The sequence below is a fragment of the Labrus mixtus genome, chromosome 14 (assembly GCF_963584025.1).
Source record: "Labrus mixtus chromosome 14, fLabMix1.1, whole genome shotgun sequence".
NCBI lineage: Eukaryota > Metazoa > Chordata > Actinopteri > Labriformes > Labridae > Labrus > Labrus mixtus.
Window position 1 is genome coordinate 13,976,425 of NC_083625.1, and position 23,996 is coordinate 14,000,420.

Here is a 23,996-nt window from a genome sequence, read left to right on the forward strand (position 1 = left end):
TTGGAGGATATTTTTAGTGTAGCTTACAAAAGTTAAATTATGTTGGATGAATTATGTTATGATTGATTAACATCAAACAAATATGACACGTAGGTAGCTTACCTCCAAAAAACCTTTGTCTTGGTCCAGTTTTACAATTTTTAGATTAAGCTCTTAGCTCTGTTGCCTACAGGTAGCTTAAGTTTCGATGCAAACTAACTTGATATGTTAACAGCATCAGTTAGCCTCCTGAAGTTTAGTACTAATTCACCGGGAACAGTTGCCTGGCAACACTTGCAAGCTCCAGGAAGTCAACCATGTATGCCGAAGGAAATGAAACTGCGCATTCGATTTTTGCCCCATCACCTTTATTTTTTCGAAATACATCAGGACCTGTCCCGGGACTGCCGGCTAGTTTCCCGGCTATAGGCTATGATAAGCAAAGTTCTTCCTGTTTCAAGTTGAGCTACAACATGACCAGTTTTCTCATTCTCAGCAGTGACTTGGCTATTCCTCTAAATGATACACTATAATATGATGGGTCCTTGACCTAGGTGATAAGGAACCTTATACTGTGGCTTATATCTTTTTAGCAGGACTAGGATATATTGGCTATCTTATATCTGCCCCAAAAGCCCCTTGAATATTGCCTAGGTGTCTGTTTGCTTTATTGGTATAACATAAAGCCCAATAGAGCTACTCTTCGTGCACATTGTTTCAGCAGAAGACTGTCCACTGCGAAAGATTATTGTCACTATCTGCCCTAACGGGGTGAAGATAGAACAACTTTGTCAAAACCATGACACACTCCTGAGATGGGTCTTATCCTTGTGGGAACCAGTATTCTTTTATTTATGTCCCCAGAAGAAATAAACAGGATAGAGCAGAGAGACTGGAACCAGGGAGGCAGAGTATTTCATCTGTTTTTATTATTTCTCTGGAAAAACACAAGTCAGACAAGAATCATACATAGACAGAAAATTGGAAAGCAGTCTGACAGGCTAAGAAAACATAAGGGAACCATATGCTTCACCTTCAATGTTGTAACAACACAGCAGACGCATTACCATCTAAATGAAAACAACAGAAATGCAAGAGAAATGCATAAAAAAAAAGGGAGGCCAGCAAAGGACAGAAAATGTTTGTCGTTTGAAGAAAAAAAACAAATCTTTATTCCAAAGCCTCTTTGACAGATAGTTGCTTATTTATTGTGAATTACATGACAGAAGACAAGCGACACATGGAGACAAATGACACAAATTAAACGATAGATGACAAAGACAAGAGTAGAACATTAAATCGGTTGTAATGTAGCAAACCCAAATCTTACAGATATTTTGGATAATTTTTAAAGTTGTAATTTTCCTATTAAAGAAATGTATTAAACCGTAAAAGACCCAGTTGCCTCAGATTAATATCAGTGGAATAGGGTAATAAAACCTTCTCAATTTATTTAAGATCATAGCTGAATGTACTGCAATTTAATGTTTAAATGCAAGATGAATGCAAACTTTTTAGGTCCCATTAGCTCAGATATTCCCTTAGATCACACTCAGCAGTGAAACTCAACAACACAAAACAACAACTTGTGTTTCTGAAATCTAACACCATGCAAAGTCAGAGAGCAAATGTTGTGATTCAGAAACACAAATTACAACAAAAAACGCAATACTTTTGAGTCATTGTTTTATGGCTTTTTTTGTCAAAACCAATCCACTTTGTTATAACATTTCATGATGAGTTTAAACCTTTCACAGAGGATTCACTACTGAATGTGTCCCCATGTGCCTTTGTGTGTTTGTTTTTGTGAGAGTGAATGTTTCTCTATTGGACGAGATAAACCAGGGTGTCCCCGATGTCCACACTGAGGCCGTTGTCAGCCAGAGTGACCCTCTTCTCCTCTAGATTGATGCTGAACACAGATTTGGTGGAAATCTGCAGTTTGCCCCGTTCTTCGTGTCCCAGGACGGGCACCCGGCGAGGCCCCAGCACTGGGTCCTCGTACCTCATCAGCTTCACTCTGGACAGATCTGTTGGAGGGGAGCCACATGAAGGTGACACAATGATAGGGCAATAAAAAGAGGATGAATACAGGTTCTGACAGACAGTAATCTGAGTTAATATGTTTTATCCTCTTTGGGACATTGTGGGTTCCTTACAAGGGTGGGTCATTTTTAGCTGCATGTTCATTCATTCACTAACCTTTGATGAGTCTGTTGACCTTGGCGAGCCTTCGGACGACGCTGTCTCTGCTGTCTCCCTGGCGGATGTCAACCTTTGTGGAAAACAGGCCATTGGCTGGCTGTGGGTTGACCAGGAAAACACTCACTCCAGGCTGAGAAGACACAAATGCACAAATACACAATTTAATTTTGCGTTTGAGCGCACAGGCAACTTTTATTCATTAAGAACACACAAACACTCCCAGAGAAGGAGCACAAGACACTAAAACATACAAAAAATATGCAAACACAGGAAAAAAAAGTAGGTGTTAAATAGTTGCCTCAAAAAGTGTCTGATGTCATTCCTTTACAAATACAATTTTTTTATTTTTACCTCTGTTCTGAAAACACTGAATGGTTTCCCTGGGCAACAGTCCTCCTTCACTTTGTCGTCAGCCTCAGATGCAAACAGGACGTCTATCTGTTCCAGCTGCAAAGGAGGAATGAAGGGAAAGAGAACGATTATCCACTGATGAGTCAAGATAGTGGGTATTCAAGTGTGTTTGGCATGCACACTTACAAAAACTGGTGGTTTTATCCAGGCTCCTGCAGGGATAAGACATGCCAAATATCTTATCCCTGCAGGAGCCTGTCAAGGATTAGTTTTTCAGTTTGAGATCACACAAAGAATCAGGTAAAGTATCATGTAAGACACAGAAAGGAGGGCCAACATGTTCACAGAAACCTCATGATCTTCTCCTGTGATCATCCTTGTAGCCTAGGAGGCTTAAAATAAGACTGCAGTGTTTCTGTCTTAAAAGAGAGACTTTAATTCATAGATTGTGAGACATTATTTTGTATGATTACAACTGCCGTATTGCAGCATATCTCTGGGTTTAAAGTATTGGAAACGTGGGAATCGGATCATGGTGTAAGTTTCTTGTTCTACATTTCTGTTGGTGAATCTACGCTGGTTTCACTTTAGTATCTTGGTTATCTAGGGTATTTGACGAGGGGAAGCCTCTGTGCAGACAAAAGTATTAAGGGCTTTCCAGGATGACAAGCGAGCCTAGGATTGCCTGACTTTGACTTCTGCAGAAGTAGTGAAGCAAAATGTTGTTACAGCTTGGGTAACACATAACTCAAGTGAACTTGCTTAGTATCTTTCTGATATTAAAGATCATTCTTGGACAAGGCCTTTCTGTGTGGAGTTTGCACATTCTTGCTCTGCATGCATGGGTTCTCTCTGGGTACTCCGGCTTCCTCCCACAGTCCATAGACATGCTGGTTAGGTTAATTAGTGACTCTAAATTGCATGTAAGTGTGAATGTGAGTGTGGCGACTTGTCTGTCTCTGTATGTCAACCCTGGGATTGACTGGTGACCAGTCCAGGGTGTATCATATGGAAGCGATTAGTGATCAGAATTGATAAAAAATGATAAAGCTAATTTGAAAATTAAAGCTATTAAAGCTCATTTGAAAATTAAAATGCATTAACAGAAATGCTTTTTAATTTTCAGAATATGGGAGTATTATTTAACTCAAAATAAAATGATGACTAATTTATCTAATTTGAATTTTAGTTTTCAACTTCAAAAATGCACATTCTTTGACTAAATTAAAATAAAGAAGAAAATGACATTTGCTTTTTCATTTTCAAAAAATGCCCCGCTAAATTTGTATCATAATTACAAATGAAAAAGCTAATTTTAAAATGAAAATGCAGTAACAGAAACACGTTTTAATTTTCAGAATATAGGTGCTTTATTTGACCTATATTTAAAATTAATATTCAGTCATCCGATTTGCATTATACTTTTACTCTCTATGTATGCATATTGTATGACATGATTCAAATGAAAACGAAAAGGTCTTTGGCTTTTCGTTTTTTAATGTAACTAAGTTAAGCAGAGAAGAGAGTGATCTATAATCTATCAATAAACCGGTCTTAGGACACGTCTGTGTGAATTTCACGGCGTGAAGATGCTTAATTGAGTGACTCTCACGGTCAGAGATAGTGGGCATGGTGTCATGCGTGGGACTTGGCAGCTCGGGTTATAAAGCTGCTGCGTCATGCTCGCTGAAAGTTCAGTGTGCGCTTAAGAAACCACTCCGATCGCCACCTGTATCACAGTGTGAACTAAAGTCTGCCCTAGCGTTAAAGATGCACCCAGCCACCTATTGTACTGTGCGTTGTGCCTATGCTTCTGCCTGGGAGCTGAAGTCTGACGTCACTTTCCTTCGAGGAAAGTGTGGACGGTGCAGGAAAAGCATTTTTGAAGTTGAAAACTAAAATTCAAATTAGATAAATTAGTCATCATTTTATTTTTGAGTCAAATAATACTCCCATATTCTGAAAATTAAAAAGCATTTCTGTTAATGCATTTTAATTTTCAAATTAGCTTTATCATTTGAATTCTGATCACTAATCGCTTCCATAGTATCACACCTCTCGGCCAATGACAGCTGGGATCGGCTCCAGCCTCCCTGTGACCCTGAACAGGAAAAAGGGGTATAGATAATGGATGGATGGATGGATCTCTAGCTAACAAAACTGAATACCCCTCAGACTTGAACAGAAGCTTTTGAGTGAGGTCATCTTTAAATGTAATGTCTAATTTAAATATTGTTGGATAATCAAACAAACCTCTAGAGAGTTGGTCAAGTAGACCAGGTTCTCCATCAGAACTGCCCGCTCATCAAACTCCAGCTCCAGATCCAAGACCCTGGGGCCGTTCTTCTCCAGGTTCTCCTACAGAACGCAAAGCAAAACAGAAGATATTACACAAAGTTAAAGCTGTACACGGATGATTAAATCATCTTAAAACATCAGGAATAAACAAGAAAGCAGCATACTCAAGTTTTTAATTTGCTACAATTACAAGTCAAAACGAGCAAACACAATGTTTCATCCATCTTCTGCAGAAGTCACGGTTCATATTTTTAATTCAGCATCACACAAAAAACTCATTGTTATGCCGATGCTGCCGTCATGGGATTATTGAGGACCAGAAACCTTTGTGGACAAATGTGCTAAAACAAACCATCAAACAAGGAGAGCTAGAAGAGAAAACAACTCGAAGCTGAAAGAACAGCTTGAGAGAGAGAGAGATAGAAAAAAACACCTTGGACGGACACAAAGCTTATCATGACTATTTATTAGTCTCTTTTCGATACTGCAGAGACAGAAACATCTTGATTAGTTCTTGGAGCCCAACAAAGATTTAATAAGCATCCGGTTTCTGATCGTTTATCTTCAACTTGACCTCAAACCCAGCGTGCTGTAGCAGAAACAATTATTTAAATCATCCTGGTGCTTAGCTGTGTATAATCTCTTCCAAAAGTTATGCAGTTTTTCTGGAATTTCATCTGGAATCTGAACGCAAAGCTGAAGAAAGGTAAAAGGTAGTAGTACCGTAAGTGTTGTGGAGAAAATATTATAGACATGCAGCCTGGATATTGATGGGGGAAAAAAACATAGCAAGTACAGAAAGGCACAAGCCGAGACAGCCTGTCAAAAGTTTGTTTTGTTCTCCTTCAAATCGATACAAACACATTTAAAATCTGCACACCACGTATTCATGAAATGTCTTTTGAACTTCAATGCAAAACTCTTCTTGGTATGGGCTACAGTTTTGTCATTGTTCAACACAAAAGAGGAAGACAGCGGCACCGTTTGATGATGATGACAGCAATCTTTCTGCAGAATTACTAAAACACACTTTAAACCAAACAGAAGCAGAGCTGTCCACGAAAACAAACTATGAAAAAAAAAAAACTCTATGAGGTGTACTAAGTTAGAAATGAAACATTTATAATACAAAAAATTTGCATACATTAATACATCGATCTATTGCCGATAGCAGAGGTATAGACGGATGGAGAGGGGACAGCATGTGCTCTGCAAAAATGAAACTACAAAGTCCCTCCTACTTCGGTCAGTTTTACCTTTATCATAGCCACAAAAGGCATGACTCTCTTCATGTACTTCTTGAGTTCTGGAAGGGCTCCCAACTCGCTTGCTATCACTTTGTTGTCTGGAAGGGCCCCGTTGTTGCTCTGGACAGACACAAAGACAAAAAAAAGAGTAGAGACAGGGAGACACACGCAGAAAACAAAAAAATAACTTGTGTGATCTAACAAAGAGATTGTTTGTCAATTGTCAACCATATCTCTATGTATCTGCATCAGGGATACAGTGAGATAAAAAGGCTGCAGGTGTTTTCTGTTCGTCTGGGATGCAGTTGAATGCAGCTGCAAAATACAACGTTCCTTCAGCATCAGTGCAGACATTTGACAAGTATCGTGAAGCTTGTATTGCAAGTAGCTCCACTTTCAACAGCAGAAGAGGCATCCCAAAATATGAGAACTTTTTAGAAAAGGAAAAAAACTACACCGTTTTTTCCCTACTCAGATATCTAGCCACATATATCTGAGCCACATTATACACCAATTGAAATGCAGCAAAGAATCTGCCAATGCATCCTGGGAGATACAGGCATGCCGTATTCTCCCAGCACAGTTAAAGGAGAACAGTTTTGGGTTACAGGGAGCCTATATCCCTATAGGATGGTACTTGAAACATAGGTTAGTACATGTATGTGTTGGTTTCTCACCTTGTAGTGCTTCCCGAGCAGGGATAAGGCACTGTGCTGCCATGGAGGGTAACTCTTGGCAACATAGATGGTGCAGTGGGAGGGCTTGGCTGGGGGTTTTGAGTCACCTTTCTGTTGGAGGAAGAACGGCATAAAATAAGGGAGCAATTCAGATTAATCTCATTTATCCATACAGTCAAGTACCAAATACTTTGATGGTCTTTAATTCATTGGCTACAGTGAGGGGACATGTTTTGGAGGATGGTGACCTATATGTGAAGCAATCTGTGCCTGGATTATTAAAGAAGCAATGTTTGTGTGTGTGTGTGTGTGTGTGTATGCGTGCCATCTTCTGAAAAGAAGATGGGGATCTGTTAACTTATTCTAGTTGACAGCTGTCATGTCTACTCTAGTCCTGTACTGTGAGCACGACTTGACGTGCATTTCCACAAACGAGTCTTGATGGGACTGTATAAATAATATAAAATAATTATTATTATTATTATAAAGCTGCCTGGCAGATATACTGTGCAAAGAAAAAACCTATACAGAGTCAAGTCATACATCCTTTAATGTGTCAACACTAATACAAATGATTAAATTATTCTTTGATCTAGCATTCAAAACAACCTTTTGTCTCTCTTTCCTTTTCTCCTCTTTTTCCATCGTCCCTCCAGCTTGCTTCACTCCCAACAAAACATTTGCAGCAAATCAATAACAGCAGTCAGGAAGCGTGAGATATTGGCTGTCTCCGAACGTGTCAATACTTGTTTTGCTTTTGTCTAAGCTGCCAACAGCCACTTATCGAAGTGCCAAACTAACAGGAAAGTAACAGCAGGCTAGCTTCCATGCTCTGCACATAACACAGATTTACTGCTTTAGGTATTACAACCGGGTTAAGTCAACTTTTATTTATTAAGCTTATCTTTACAGAATAAGACAACCTCTACCCTCTGACCCTCTTTATACGAGTTTAAATGACATCAAACATCTAGAAATGCTGTCTGGAACACTTAAGTGACTCCTTTATATTTTGTGCCCATGTTTTACACAGGGTCTGTGAAACTGAGCTAGGAATGTAAAGATAAAACTTTAAATAGAAATATGTTGCACCCTGTCTTTAAAGGAACCATCATAACCAGAAAAAAGGTTATTATTTTATAGCTGATAAGGTGTTTTTTTTCTTTTATTTTATCAAGGCCAAATCAGAAAATGAATTGATTTGATGAGTTGATTCGTGATCAGGTAATCGTTCTAGTTCTCAACTTCATCTGAAAATTCATATCATGGTTTGATAAGTGTTTTGAAATCCTGTAAACTTTTCTAAGTGGATTCAGATTTTTACTACTAAACACCAAGGCTGCTCTCAGCAAACTGCCTGATATTTCACGGTTCTTATTATGTTGTTTTTGTTATTTTCTGCCTCACTGTGCTTCCCATCAAACACCCACAAAACTGTTAAACAACACCTTAGGGAGAAAGACTGTGACACAAAGCTGCTGCTGATTTAATTAATACCCCTAATGCACTTTGAGACAAGTGCAGGACTTCATTCAAACTACTTAAAGAAAACGTTCAATATTTCAATCAATATTGATTTTCAAATTTACAAAAAAGCGAATATAGCAGGTAAGGTTAGTGGCAGTGAAGTATGTTATGAAACAGCCTAGGCACATTTCTTACTTTGTTTTTGGGAGGCTGCATGTAAGCTTTGAACCTCAGACGGAGGTCGTGCGCCGTCTCCATCAGGTACTGGGAGGAACGGATCAGAATCTCATCAACTGGACCCGCCACAGGCCATGATGCCTTCCTCAGAGAACCAGCCTATCAAAGAGGGAGAGAGAGGGGATTTAAAAAATAGCAGATGAGTGAATGGGAAGGACTGCTAATGTGTTGTTTTCGAAAGGTGTTGTGGAAAAAAAAAACATTTCCAAGTACACAGGGGGTCTTGAATCCTATTAACTACACAGCCAGAGGTCACACCATTCTCATAATAAAAATAGTCACACACCATAACAAGTGGTTAAGAATCCTAGACTAATGTGTGTCCCTCTGTGTCCACTGAGTGCCTCTTAGCTGTTTAGCTAGCTGTGCTGCACACATGAGCAGAGTTGTGGGGACCTTTATTGTTGCTAAGCAACAACCAAAACAACCCACTCTGTAGCAGGAGCACTCCTTCATATTCATAAATTCAAGTGTTAAATATATTTATTGCTCTCTGCGCCGTTTGGAGCATACAACATTGTGTTTATTCCTCGTATACGGATGAGAAAAAGAGGCCCCTGGTGTGAATATAAACTAATGGAGAACATGAGCAGAAAAGGGAATACGTGTGAACTTAAGGCCCTGTGTCCAGCGCCAGCATCTTTTTCCCCCAATTGTTCTCAATTTGCAGAGAGCGCTTTTGTTTTTTCAGAAAGGTGCTGATTACATCACCGGCGCTCTTTTTCCAAATATATGATATTCCCCGTATTTTTGCCGCCTACAGATCATGTCTTGTACCCATATCATCTTTGCTCCATCACTGCTGGGGTAAAAACTATCTCAAATAACAAACATACAGCACAAAGCAACAGAGCAGTGTCGGTCATACAGTGGCCGTTTGACTCTTGTCATCATGACAGGACGGAGGTGCAGCTTTTATTCTCATGCAAACATTTCCGAGGTCACAGCCAGCACTTTTCTGCCCAGAAAATACGCTGGGTGGACACGGGCCTTTGTGGCATTTTCACACAAATGAGCAGTGTGAACAGCACTACAGCAGACTGACATGAAGTGGATGTTTTATAGACATTACCTTTTTGAATTTTACTTGAAAGAATGCAGCGAAGATTAACACAAAAGTTGCTATATAACCTGCAGTCAGAGGACACAAGCAACATGAATCACACACTATGGGGACAATGCTAAGTTTCTTACCTTTCCTAGCAGACTCCAGGTGTATTCACAGAGGTGTGGGCAGATGGGCGCTAACAGCAGAGTTTGTTTCTCGATGAACTGGAAGACGAGCTCTCTGTGCATGCCCTCGATAGCCAGCTCACGATACTTATCTTTGGCTGCCTGCACACACACACACAATTTCTAAGATTTATGTTGCTCATTTCATTTGTCAATGTGATTAGAACTCTCCCAAACACACAATCCCCATGCTCAAGATGGCATTTGAATCCTCAGTCAATACATGTTCCTTCTTCTGTTTGATTTGTCCATGCAGTATCCATAAAATAATCACATTTAATGCTGAGGGACGATGATAGGCATGCTTTTACTGACGCACTGCACTGACCTTTTATTATTTCTTCATAAAAAGCTCATTTTATTTACCTGGAACTCAAAGAAGCCACTCTTCAGAGCCTCTTTGTACATCATTCTGTCATAGTGCTGCTCCGTCTTCAAGATGCCTGCATTCATTTCGCTGTACAGTAAACAAAACACTTAGAATGAGTCTGCCAGGTCAGTGGATTATTAACATTTAAGCACAGTTAATTACAGGTTCAAAAAGGTCAAACTTAAGTAACTTTAAGTAAGCTCATATATTGGACCAGCGCTAAATAATGAGTAAAAATGAATAGAAATGGTACATTACATTAATAAGTTGTTTGAAAACTTCATAACAATTTCAGTCACAGAATCATTATCAAAGAATGCCAACATTTCCATCCTGTCTTCTTTTATTCCTGCATCTACCTGGCAAAGACCCGATCATTAATAGTGTCTGCAGGTCCCGTCCTCAGGTTGTTCTGGTTGGCGATCATCTCCTTCACCCACTCCACCCAGGTGTAAAGGCGGAGGATTCCAGCGTCAGCCATAGTCTCGACAAAGTTGGCGTCCTCCACTGTGTCTCCTGCATCGGCCAGAGCAAGACGCATACCTGGAAGAGGGAATGTGGAGAATTCAAGCATCAACCCTGCAGATGTAATGTGTTGTAGTTTGAGAGAAAGCCTTGTATGGCCAATGCTTCAAAGATCACAGACAACTTTTTTAATTTGCTGAAACACCATGTATACATATCCCAACACTGAACTGAGTGCTCATTTTTCAACGTCAAAACACTTCAACACCTAAGTGAAGTTTGGAGGCAGCAGTCTGAGAAAACTTCAAATACCCAGCAGGCATCACTCCAAGCGTTTGGAAAGGAAGTCAACTTAATACATCTATTTGCTGTCAGTTCTTTACTCCCATGACAGGATATCTTCTAGAGGCACAACAGGCACATTTATCTATTATTCAGGTTGTTCAGAACATAAAAACACAGGGTAACAATAACAACAACAAAAAAAGAAACAACTAAAGGATGTATTGACTTATCCTGAGGGTAAACAGGAAGGCAGAGTGCATCTATGTCCCAACCGCATCAAATCAACACAGACACAAATCCATATTACCTTTGGGACATGAACATCAAGAGACTCAAATTCCCCTAAAATGAATAGTCATTAATTATTATTAAATGCAAAGAGTTCCCCCCAAACTATGTTTATTTTTTTCCATAAATAAGGGTCGCACAAAAAATCTAATCAGCACTAAATCTTTGTGTTACTGGTGTCAAATATCAATGTTTTCATTTAAATAAGTTTTGCTCTAAACATAATTTCCGGCCAATTTTAATCACGACATTAGCATGTCACGACTTCACACGCAGTGGCACTTATGACACGAATGAGGGGAACATGAAGGGAAGTAAATTGGCCAAAGAAGCACAGCGAGAAAAGAAAAGAAAGAAAACAAAAAGAGAAATTGGCCTCCCCGGTGTTACGGTCTAAGTGAGTCACCAGATGCAAGATACAAGATGAGGATTTTTCAGTGATATTTATGGTCTTGGTCTTGTCTCGGTCTCTGTACCTAAATGTCTTGGTCTTGTCTCGGTCTCTGCGCACTCTAGTCAATGTCTTGGTCTCGGTTAATGTGGTCTTGACTACAACACAATGTCAAATACAACAGAATCCATGTATTGTGATATTGTTAACAATGACCACACATCACAAATCACATCTTGAGTAACTTATGAATTTCCTATCCCAAGTCTTACATAACTTTAAAAAAACAAGTTCCCCCCACTGACTTTACATCTCGTCTCTTTCTTGGTCTTCTCGGATGATTCTTGTCTTGCCCACACGTTCCTGTAAATTTTTTATTTGAGAGCCTATACTTTTCTCTGCATCTTGGTTTTTTTTTTTTCCTGTGGAGAGACCAACATGAGCTGCTGCCTCTCTGGTGTTCCGCTGAGATGTGCTGCCTTGTCTTAAAATATTACCATCGCACGAAATGATAGCAGAGGCTTTGAGTATCCTCTATGAAATAATGCTAGCAGAACAAAATAACTTAATTAAACCGCTCACTCCATATGCATCGTCACAGTATGGGGCGCAAGTTTCTAGTAGAAAGGTTTCAGGGAAGCGTATCTCCATGGACAATTATCCCCGATCAAATTATGCTACCAGTGCAGAATCACTTTTAAACACCACTACTCGTTGCATTTGCACTGTGAAGCATGTTTTGATGCTCTCTAATAAAACATTTATTTAACAATTTGGAGGAAGCCTATCTCGATAGACCAATGGCCCCTATCAAATAATGCTACCTGTACTGCACAGAGCTGCATGGTAACACATCTCGATGGGTTGCACTATTCAATAGAACACCAGAAGCACTATCCGACAAATACAGGATATTTAATGATTGATTGGTACACTTACTTTAAAGTAAGATCAAAAAGCTCCTGGACATTAATGCATTGCTCCTTGTAGAAAGATCATGCGGAGTGTATGCAGCCTTACAGGTAACAGTTTGATTAAAGTATTAATCATAAATAATTAAACAGAAACTCATTACTTACAGACCAACATAACAGATCTGTAGCATTCACTAGCTTAGCAATCCAAATATCAACACCTCACCTATCATAGAAAGATGGGGCGTTCTCTTATTATCTTCACTGCGGGGGAAAAAAAAAAGATGCTGATAATCTAATCAAAGTTAATGACCCATGGACTATAGAAACACATTGTAATCTAGTCTAGATGACACCTGATGGGTTTCATTTCAATAAAACATGACAGAGATGTTGAGAGAGGACAAGAGTGAAAGGTAAAAAAACAGAACACAGGCGGGAGATACATCAAGAAGAAGAAGAAGAAGAAGAAGAGTGTACCATCTGCTGAAAACTTCTGAATGGCCTCGGTGAGAGTGAGGAAGTTTCCAGTTGATTTAGACATCTGGTAAAAAAATAAAAATAAAAAAAGAGAGAGAACAGATGTTAGCGGGCAGAATCTTTCAAGCGAAACCTCCTACACAAATCCCTTACAAAGCACAATCATCAGGTCACAGCCTGTGTAAATAAACAGCACGCACTCAAAGTATCAGCATCAAACACAAGGTAATTACTGAAACATTGGTATTACAAAAGGTCAGCCGCTAAATATAACAATGGTAATATCGTTAGCATATCTGTAGAAATATTCATTAGTGTGATTTTCACTGGTAAATACAACAATCAGATATCTGACACACCTTATCAGAGTTCAGGAGCAGATGGCCATTGGCTCGCACTGCCTGTGGCCATTTCCCACTGTAGACCAAATGATGTGTGGGTTAATATGAAGTTCATGATTATCATCAGTATAACAAGTTGAGGTCGTTCAAGACTGCAGCTCAAGCTTTTCAAGTGAGATGTTGAAGCAGAAAATGGATTTAGGGGATGTATTAGTTGTTATTATGATTACATTATATATATGCATATTTTCCACTTCTGACTCATCCGTATAATAATTCATAATAACTGCTTGATGTGGTTGTTGGTTCATAAAGGTCTTGTATGTACGTACAGAGAGCTAGGAAGCTGATGTCATGCTGCTTAATGGTTCATTTATTTATTTATTAATTATCTATTTTAACGTTCTAAGCTCTATAACTTTGACGGATCAACATGTCTATAAAATTGTACGATTGGAATCGGCAAACTTTATGCACTTCCCCACTTTTACCCATGTACCATGCATTTGCACGTTTTATGTATCGTCTGTGCTTCATTAAGTACATGTGACTTTCCCTGCAGACAAATGTAACTACGGGTACAATAAAGTAACCTGAACCTAACCAAAAGGAAGAACACCAATTAAATGTATTGAAAAGTGGTTCGACACAAAGTTCTGCATTCCAGGGTTGTGTTTTAGTTACAAAACAGTCTGTGCAAGAGTTCAACAAAAATTAAATCACACAATACAAACACAATTTAGAGGGAAGAGAAAACAATGGTAATGTATTGTCATATTAACATGTAAGATTTCCCTCAAAGTACATATACAACAATTACAGCCAAAGTTCAAAATCAAATCGGGCAGAAAGGGGAGTTTGTTAAGTGCTATGTCCTACACTGGTGATGGGGAACTATTGTGCTGTAAGTGATTGTTATCGCTGTGCTAGGTGTGGAACAGGAGTTCAGGTAAAGTATGTACCATGCCACAGACTTCGTTGTAGTTATTGAGCGAACAGTTCATGATAAGGATCTGTAAATAAGAAAGCCTAACTCAACCCTGGACATAGTTTTTTACAGTCGGGATTTGAATCATTCTTCTGAACTGCATGTTTCTGGATGTCATGATAAACTATGTTTAATGCTTGCAGTAGGTTTACATCCACTGTACAGTCATGAAAGTGGCATCAATGTTTCTATCCGACATTTTTACTGATATGGTAATTCCACGTTAACACTCAAGTACACCAATCGATCTCTGTTCTACAATGTTTTGCCTAAACAGACTCCATCTTTAGGTCTTAAATCCCCTCAATAAATCACACTACAAAGCCATCAGTCTTGCTCCTCATCCTTTTGTTCCCACTATCTGCAGTGATCAATCACATACTGCACACTCACCTGTCTTTGGGCCACATAGCCACATGGTTGTAAAGGTAGTAGGACAGGTGGTTTGGCACCAGGTCTTTGCCCGACACACGGACATCGACAGGGTACCAGTACTCAAACTCTCTCCTCAGCCTCTGCAGATGCTCTTTAGGGATATCGGTCTTTGGGAAAGGAGAAGTCTTAAAGAAGATAAAGTCCCACACCTCTCTGGTCATCTGCTCCGGCCTGTTAGGCAAAAAAAACAGAGACGAGAAGTGTGAAGGGTAAAACCGGGGATGTATTGGGTGGAAACAAGGTGAAAAGAAGTGATTAAATGCCTCAGTGTGACAGAGTTTCACTTCTCTTTCCTTTTCTCATGCGGAGGAAGAGATTAGGGGATACTTAATGAGTATTGAGCTATACATTGATTTTCTTAAAACAGTTTTTAACTGGGAGCATTTGTCCTTGAGAGGACGTTGTGTATATCAAATTTGTTGTTGTTCAATAGATGAACACTGAGAAGGAAATCAACTTTTGTCGACTCTGAAAAGAAACACCTGTCATGTGAAATGTCAAAAGTATTCATTAAATGAGAGTTTTTTGTCTCCCTCTGGTGAACCACACAGGTGGTTTGTTCGACAGCTGCATGAGAAGGACAAGAGAAGGAGAGGCAGCAAAACATGAAGCAGAGACACTCAGTTAAGGCTTAATCCTTATTAATTGTAGTGTGAGTGTGAGTGTGTGTGTGTAGTGGGTCTTTATGTAGCGTGCATTTGTGTGTATTGTTTCCATACTTGATGCCCAGTGGTGAAGCTCCCTGCCCGTTGAGCACGCCTCCCTGGAGGAGGTGTGCTACAGTGTAGTAAGCCATGTAGATGGTGGAGTCTGATAGTGACTCAATCAGCCAATGCTCGTCCCAAGGCAGCCGAGTCCCTATGGTAACCAGGAGACACACACACACACACACACACACACACACACACACACACACACACACACACACACACACACACACACACACACACACACACACACACACACACACACACACACACACACACACACACACACACACACACACACACACACACACACACACACACACACACACACACACACACACACACACACACACACACACACACACACACACACACACACACACACACACACACACACACACACACACACACACACACACACACACACACACACACACACACACACACACACACCGTGAGAACGAGAAAGAAACACACATCCAAGAGAGAGGATGAAAGAGACATTGAATTATAAAGAGAGAGAATGGGTGTATTTGTGCTAACAAATCCTTATTGTTACTTTTTCCGTCTTTTAGAGCTGGTTCCATCTTAGTGCTAAATAAAATCACTCCAACAATGGAATAAGTAATGCACTTTATTCTGTAATCTTCTGTAATCTTGCTAACCTTCTGCTTTGGCACACAGCACTAACTTATTTTTCATTCCTTTAATTGCTGCATTTCCTCACATACATTATTTGATCATTTAAAAGGGCTAAGAGTATGGGGGGGAACTATTTATGAAAATATGCAGCCTCCAATGCACTGATCTCATGATTATGTTTCTCCTGTGAACCTCCTTTATGAGCCAATAACAGCTTTGGATATTTAAAAAAAAATGTTGTGTGAGCTCCAGAAGTAATTAACTTTCATGAGCCACAAAAATAAAAGATGTGTGCAACATTCAAGGAGAAATGTTTACATATCAAATCAAATAAACAAAAAAGCATCTACTCTTGAGAACAACATTTTTAGTTTCATTTGATTTTGACTTAAAAATAACATTATCTTCATTTAAAGATTTTTTTTTTTGCATTTCAACATTTGATCTTTAGATCTATAGCCATTGTTTGTTGGGTGATAGTATTTTTCTCCTACAGTTAAGGAAAGTTAAGGCAATCTGTAGAACCGGCACCTAACAGTCAAAACCTTGCTCTTCATAGTCAGAAAACTTCTATTTGTATTTGCACAGACGGAGTCTCTAACAGACAGACCTGCACTGTACTGTGTGCCAGCTGGCCCTCAGTCTGTATCTATTCCAGGACAGTTGAAAAGAAAGGCAGACTGCTGCGAGAGGCTTTATCGACTGTTCTCTGTCTCCATCTATAGACTAGAAACCACAGTGTCAGAATGTTTCCACCTGAACACACAAGACAATTATTTTTGTAGCCGCAACCAGGCAGTCCTCACACAATCACTCACAAACACAAACCAGAGAGGGGAACGCTCACCTAGTCCGTAGGTACGAGAGCAGGCATGTTCCTGCAGCCACGCCAGAGTAGCCTCAAAGTTTTTCCTGGTCTCCTCGCAAAATCTGTGAGGCAAAAGAGAGCAGAAAAGTAAAAGATCAATTAATGTATCTTTTTGAATTTGGACTATTATTTCAAATACTAATGACCTTCACAGGAACCCTAAACATTAAACGTTACACTGCACATGAAAAAATGGGGGGGGAAGGGAATTGTGTCTTACGTCTCCAAAGGCTTTAGGGCTTCATATGCCTTCTGCTTCCACTCTGCATCCCCATAGTCCAAATACCTGGAAAACACATGAAACATTAGCACATGGCTAATCAAAAAAAAAAAAAAGAAGAAGAGCAAAGCATTTCTTCTCTCTACTGAATAACACACTTAAGGTTTATTTGAGTATAAAGTTTTTGCTATCTGAGTTCACCCACCACTGGTCACAGAGAGCCACCACACACTCATCAGCTGAGCGGGACATGACCTGTTTTTCTGGCTCCATGTAGACCATGGCCTCACCCTGTGAGAGATTGGTAGAGAGCAAAATTATTACAGGTTATTTTTAAGGACTGCATAATGTCAAAAATATATAAAATATAGTTATATATATAAAAACAGTGAGGGACACACAGTCTTGATAAACATCAAACATAAATCCTGAATAAAATTTAAGTTTTTCACAGTTCTACTGCATGTTATTTGTGTATGCACCATGCAGCAGGTACAAGGTCGTATGTCTTACCTTCTCAACCATCATCTTCTGGATGGGTTTTTTGACATCCTGGACCTTCTGGCCCTTGAAGCCTTCGACCAGCATGATCTGAGACAAGAAGTGATACACATAAATATAGATGTTGCTTTTTATTTACCTCATTAACCATTAATGGGACTCACCCCTTCATAAAATCCCTTAAGGTAGACTTTCTCCTTGGCCTCAGCCAGCTTCTCCTTGTCATTCTGGCTCTGGATCTTCAGCTCATCGCACAACAGAGGAGCAGAGAGATTCCCGTAGCCTGGGATCTCGATGATAGGGACCTGACATGCACAAACAGATACAAACACATTGACTGAGGCTGCATTCAGCATTTCTGAGTTGGTCTTATTGCTAGGATCGATATGTTCCATGAACCTTGAATAAAATCTGCCGTTGGCAGATCAGCTTACCGGCTCAAAAGGCAACACCATCTTGTCCTCAATGCCGTACTTCTCCCGCAGAGCCTTTCAGATTACAAAAATAAAGAAACATTCATAAACTGCTAAATGAAATGCATGCTTACACAATAGACATTTCTTTAATGTTTATTTTACTTAGGAACAAGGAATGTTGTGCAACTGAACATAAGCAAATAGCACAGCATATTGTGCTTTAGAAATTTCAATTTTCTTTCAAAAGTTTTTCTTTCAATGCATTTAAAGTTTCTGATGTGCTGTTTACTGTGTTGTTTCTCTGCAGCAGACTTCATTTGATGCATACAAGCTTGAAAGGTGACATAAAAGGATGTTAGTTTGACAGGTCTGTGACCTCACCTGTTTCTTTTTGATGTCTCTGAGAGCAGCGATGTCATCGGGAGCATCAGAAGGTACACTGGTGACAACCCCAGTACCTGAGGAAAACACAGAAACCGCTTAAAAATGAAAACAAATGTAGTGCTATTTTTCTAAGTTATAGTCCAGGGCAAGCTGCATCATAAACATATTAAACCTGCTCAATGTCGAGTGCAACCAAAGCTCCTCACTGGTTTAAGTCACATTTAAAACCAGGAGGACACTCTGGCGTCTGGAGATTTTTTGTTATCGATTTTGAATTCTTATTGAGGCAGCCCTACTTACAAAAAAATCATAACCAGGCGGATGACAACAGAGACAAAAACTGAACACCTCAAGCAAAAGTGTCTATAATAACAGATAGTGAAGAGTTTTAAGAGCAGAGACACACTGAGAGCTATAACATCTCATTTATATGTTTACAAATGATCTCCCAAAGGGCAAAAGAGCAGCCATTACTTCCATCCTTTGACATCAAAAAACAGAATGTTTCTAAATTCTATTTTGACCTTGGCTAATTTGAGACTCCCCACTATTTCTCCATAAACCCTCCATGCATATCTAAGACGAGGAAGAATGAGGGATAAGGCTTAGTGCAGATTTCTGGCTGGGGGTAATACCTAAAGCAACAAGAGCAGGAATAAATTATCTTGATTTGAAACACAGACAGATATCTTTTTTATAAATGGATGCATTTCAAGTAGCTACTTTTCACTCAAACTCAAGAATAAAATAAAAGAGAGGCCCCCACTCAAAGGTATTCTGACTGCCGTGAGCAATGCTGGCAAAGAAAAACACGTTTAAAAACAGCATGACAAATATCTGCCTTTAGAGAAACCCTTAAAAAAAAAAACACGACCTCTAAATAAACTTTTCTCTCTGCAGCTTTCTCCAACTTTCTGACTTACCTTTGTCCTCCTTGATGGTGAGCATGGGCAGAGCATAAATGATCTTATAGGAGGTCAAGGGAGCACTAAGGGCACAGCCGAGGATGTCCTAGAAGGAGACAAAGAGGTAGAGCAGGGGTCAACACATGTTCACACTGCTAATCTGCTTAATTCAAATTCTCAATGGCTGATGTTACAGCGACCTTGAGCCACATTTATATAAAACCAAAACATTTAATTGGGATGTTTTTGCAGCTGAAAGCAAAAGAAACAAACTCTGTACCTGTCCCAGTATTTCCATGACCACTGGAACCACTCCGTTCTCTTTGGTGAAGCCCTGGTACGACATGTTCCTGGCAGACCTACTGGTACAGATGAAGATGTCTCCACTGGTCGTCTCGAAGGCGATATACTTCATGTCGGGCCTCACCCAGCAGTTGGTCTGACCGAACATAGTCTCTGGTCTCAGTGTAGCAGCCACCAGGAAGATGTTTTTGCCCTTCATGCCACTGTGAAAGGGATAGCATTAGCATTGCTGGTACCTTGTTTACAGTCCATGCATGCAAAACTAATATTTAGTGAATTAAAATAAAAAGGTGGATCAGAGTATCAGAGTCAGTGTTTTCAACCTGTTACCTGCTGTAAAAGACTTTGGACTTGAATTTTGCGGTGTACGGTTCAACCATTTTCATCTTGATAAGCGTGTACTCCTGAGGTCCGACTCCCTGCAGATGAAGTACAAATGTAAGTTAGAAGAAAGAGACTAAAATCAGCTCTTAGACTTGACAGATTTCGTAGGTTTCCTGAGATGGACTGATTTTGTGCTCGTACATCTATAAAACAGACTGCTCAAAAATACATAACTGGAGTTTTTGTGGAGTTATCCCACTCACAAGTGTTGTCAATGTGAGGTTTTGTTTATATGCAGGACAATAAGTCATCCGTGACTGAAAATTGTGGCTTAATTATGAGAACACAATCCTAATTTTGCTTTTCACAATTGATACATTATGACATTGGGTAATTGTACCTCTCCTGTTTGCCTGTCATGGTCCATGCATGGCTGTCCGTCCTTGGGGGAGTAGATGGTGTACCTGCAAAGGAGTTGGGATGAGACACATTACATTCTAAGTATTGCCTCATCATCATGTCAATCTCCCTGAGTCTAAAATGCAGATGTAAATGTCATAATTCTGCCAACGTCTTAATTTTTCATTCAAGTCAATTCCTTTGCAGCTTTACTTATGTTCAATACATTAACATATTATTTAATTTGGGGCACTTCTTTCTTTCACACAAAAAAAAAATCACCCAAGTTACATAAATACATTTTAACCATCTCACCTTTTGCCAAACTTGATCTTTTTTCGCTCCTTCAGTGTGACAAACTGCCACCTGACGAAAGAGTCATAAAACGGGTTAACATCCGTGGTGATGAATGAACGCCTCCAGTCCACCTAAAAAAACATGACAGCAAGATGAAGACCGTTTATGACAAGTTTATAACCCTGAAACAGACTTTCAAATAGTTGGGACCATTACATTATGATAAAAAGGGCTAATGAGTTCATATTACTGCACTCTTTAAAGTGATGTAAATTTAAAGCATAGATGTATTTTTATATTTCACTGAACTAAGAGGTCAGAGACACAAATTAATACAAGCTCAACAATGACAGGTTTATGCTTGTGCTGTATTCATTTCATTAGTTACCTTAACTCCCATCTGTTTGAGGTCTTTGACGGCCAGAGGAGGGAAGTACTCGAGCCAGTGTTCAGCATGAGCGAACTTGGAAATGTCCTTGTCATTAAGGCCCAAAGATCTCATAATGTCCCACTGGAAAGTGGAGGATCCTGATTTTGCGACAGCTTTACTCTAAGAGAGAGATTTTAAAAAGAGAGTGGATAATGTAGATGTCAAATCAAACATCCCTCGTGTATGTTTAAAACTCAAGTTGATGAAAGACCATCACTCAATTGAGTATCCATCCCCATACTGACCTTCTTTCCCTTGGCTTTGTCCTTGATGATGATTTCATCAGAAAAAGTCTGTGGCTTCTCTTTCTCTTCTTCATCCTCGTCCGGAAACTGTGGAGGGTTTCCGTACAGCTCCATCTCTCTCTTCAGTTTGTCTGCACAGGCCTAAAGCACACAATATGCCAATGAATACCAGAAGAAAGGCAAAATGTTGCAGTGTGTGTGAGGGAGCTTATGAAGCTTTGTTTTGATAAGAGTAGAATATTAATCAAAAAGCAGCACTGATAGACGAATACAATATCTGTTTAATTAAAAAGTTCTGCAATTATCATATTTGTTAAGATCAAGGTGTTTGAAGTATGCCAACATGGATAACAAATGCATTACTGTGGTACAACACTGCCTCTCTTCTCCGCTGTTTACATTACTTGCTGCTATTTATCATACCAAGTCACTTTAATCACTTGTCACTTTATCTTGTCATTGACTACGTTTACATGCACACCATATTCCTGTATTAATCGGAATAATGAGAATATTCTGATTGCGTAGGAGTCATGTAAACACCTTATTCCAATTGTCATAACCCGATTAAGCTCATTTTCCGATTATTAAAAACCCGAATAAGACCCCTGGCATATGCCTATATCAACCCGAATATTGGGTCATGTAAATGCGTTAGTCGGAATATGCTCCTGAATGTGCTACTTCAAGGATCTGTTTACTTCTGCGCAACATGTTCAACATGGTGAGAAACACGCAAAAGACGTTACACTTTTGGGCCGAGGAGGAGACAAATTTACGACTACTTGCTCCCACCAGTCCTGGCTGAACTTTCATCGATAGTCTCCGCGGGGCTCTGGTTGGTATCCATGGCGTAACGCGTAGAGCTCAGTTTACCATTTCCTCCCGTTCTCGTCGGCCACGGTTGAGGAGGTGAATGAGAACGAGTGTTCCAGTCACACTTTGACGGAGAAGTGATAAGAATATTACACAGTATATCGCAAAAGCAAGCATCTTGGACAATTTGGTGGAAATGCCAATACAGTGCGTGCCAAAAGAACGCCCCTAGATGACGTCTTGTCATGACGTTACTACTACTACGGTTTATTCAGAATATGCTGATTAACATGTAAACGGGAATATTCCAGTAGATCAGCACTCCGCGGAGCATGTAAACACCTTTTTCGGAATATTGCCTTAACCAGAATATGGACCTTAATAGGAATATGGTGTGCATGTAAACGTAGTCATTCTCTGCAAATATTGTCTCAATTCTCAATTCCCCCCAGTTAACTTCATCATTCATTTTGTACTGTATATAGCCCCTGTTTTTATTTTTATTTATCTTATCTATTCTGTTTAATGTGTATTTTTGAGCTTTCTTGTCTGTGCTGCTGTAATGCCAGAATTTCCCCTCGGTGGATCAATAAAGTACTATCCTATCCTATCCTATCCTAGCCTGAATAATCTACACAATTTATTGTAACAATGCCTACAGAAATGATCACATCTTAATTTACTTGCAACTTCTTGGTGTCATTAATTCTGTTTACACAATGTGACTGAAGGAAAAAAGCAATACCTACTTTGATTGGCATTCCTGTGCAGTGAAGCCCAAAAGGGAAGAGGCATTTCTTTCCTTTCAGGGACTGGTATCCAACACCAAACTACATAGAAAAAAAAAAAGTAACATTTAGACAACTATCAACAGCGAAGACTTGAAAAATGACTCAAGGTTCATCTCTGACTGCTTTAATAGAAGAACTTACCTCACACTTTGACAGACTGAACGTGTGGCCCAGGTGCAATCGGCCATTCATGTATGGGTAGGGGAATGTGACAAAGTACTTGTTCTTGCTGAAAGGAAAACAAGGAGCTGAATGCAAATGTATTGCATGCATAAGTTGTGTCATCATCTGTATCACACAACTTTCAGAGCTCCCTCCACAGTTGCTTAACTTGTTTTTTTTAATGGGTTTGTGGTTGCAAAACAAACAGTTGTTAGGAGCACAGAAACTACTCTTGACATGCCTAAGAAAGTTATAAATCTCTTCATATACTCACTTTGTGCTTTCCCCAACTGTAGTCGGTGCATCTATCTCAAATGCCTTCTCCTTTTCCCATTTCTCCTGGATCTCTAGCTCAATCTTTCTTAAAAAGTCCAACTTCGCTGTTCCTTTTCGTTCCTTCAAGAACAAAATGTAAGTTCATTAGATATAACAAAAAAAATAGTACAATAACTTAGCTTAAAGTCAACAACATAGCGTAACACGCAATCAGTTTAATTATAAAATAGCCAGGACAATGATACAAAATATAAACTATTTAAAAGAAAAAGCATCTGTATTCTTTCTGGGCACCAGCCAAGTCTGATTTCTTTCATGTCTAATTTCTGCAGCTGTCTCGACAACTAGCTTGTGTTAGCTTGCTTAGCTAATAGCTAATGTAAGTTAATGTAAGAGATAAAACGTTTTCGCTGTCTGTAAACAATTGCCGAATACTTAAAATAAATGTTAATAAGATAATTGGCCCTACCGTCATTTTGACCCAATCCCCGGGCTGTTAGCTATTCTTTAGTTAAGACAGAAGCTATAGTAGAAGTAGTTTCCAGTTTGACAAGGGAAACCCACGCCGCCGGTGCCTGGCTGATGACACACAGCTTCAGATGCCAGATGGGAGTTCTGGGAAAAGTAGTCCAATGTAGTCCAATGATTTTTCAGGCGTC

General features: G+C 39.5%; 1 protein-coding gene across 1 annotated transcript; it reads right to left on the minus strand.

Annotated features, from left to right (window-relative positions):
• Positions 1-891: 891 nt before the first annotated feature.
• Positions 892-23,941, minus strand: LOC132988061 (leucine--tRNA ligase, cytoplasmic-like). Its single transcript, XM_061055172.1, has 32 exons — positions 23,807-23,941; positions 23,336-23,457; positions 23,041-23,128; positions 22,858-22,938; positions 21,293-21,433; positions 21,006-21,167; positions 20,636-20,748; positions 20,322-20,385; positions 19,928-20,016; positions 19,575-19,800; positions 19,313-19,400; positions 18,387-18,463; positions 18,024-18,077; positions 17,754-17,894; positions 17,602-17,679; positions 17,294-17,379; positions 17,089-17,154; positions 16,848-16,930; positions 15,371-15,509; positions 14,610-14,822; positions 13,247-13,304; positions 12,888-12,951; positions 10,424-10,607; positions 10,061-10,151; positions 9,656-9,796; positions 8,420-8,560; positions 6,758-6,868; positions 6,090-6,200; positions 4,789-4,893; positions 2,536-2,631; positions 2,182-2,314; positions 892-2,009 (listed from the first exon to the last, which is right to left on the minus strand). The coding sequence occupies exons 1-32, from the start codon at positions 23,810-23,812 to the stop codon at positions 1,804-1,806; spliced, it is 3,558 nt and encodes a 1,185-aa protein (XP_060911155.1). The 5' UTR covers positions 23,813-23,941; the 3' UTR covers positions 892-1,803.
• Between the last annotated feature and the right edge of the window lie 55 nt (positions 23,942-23,996).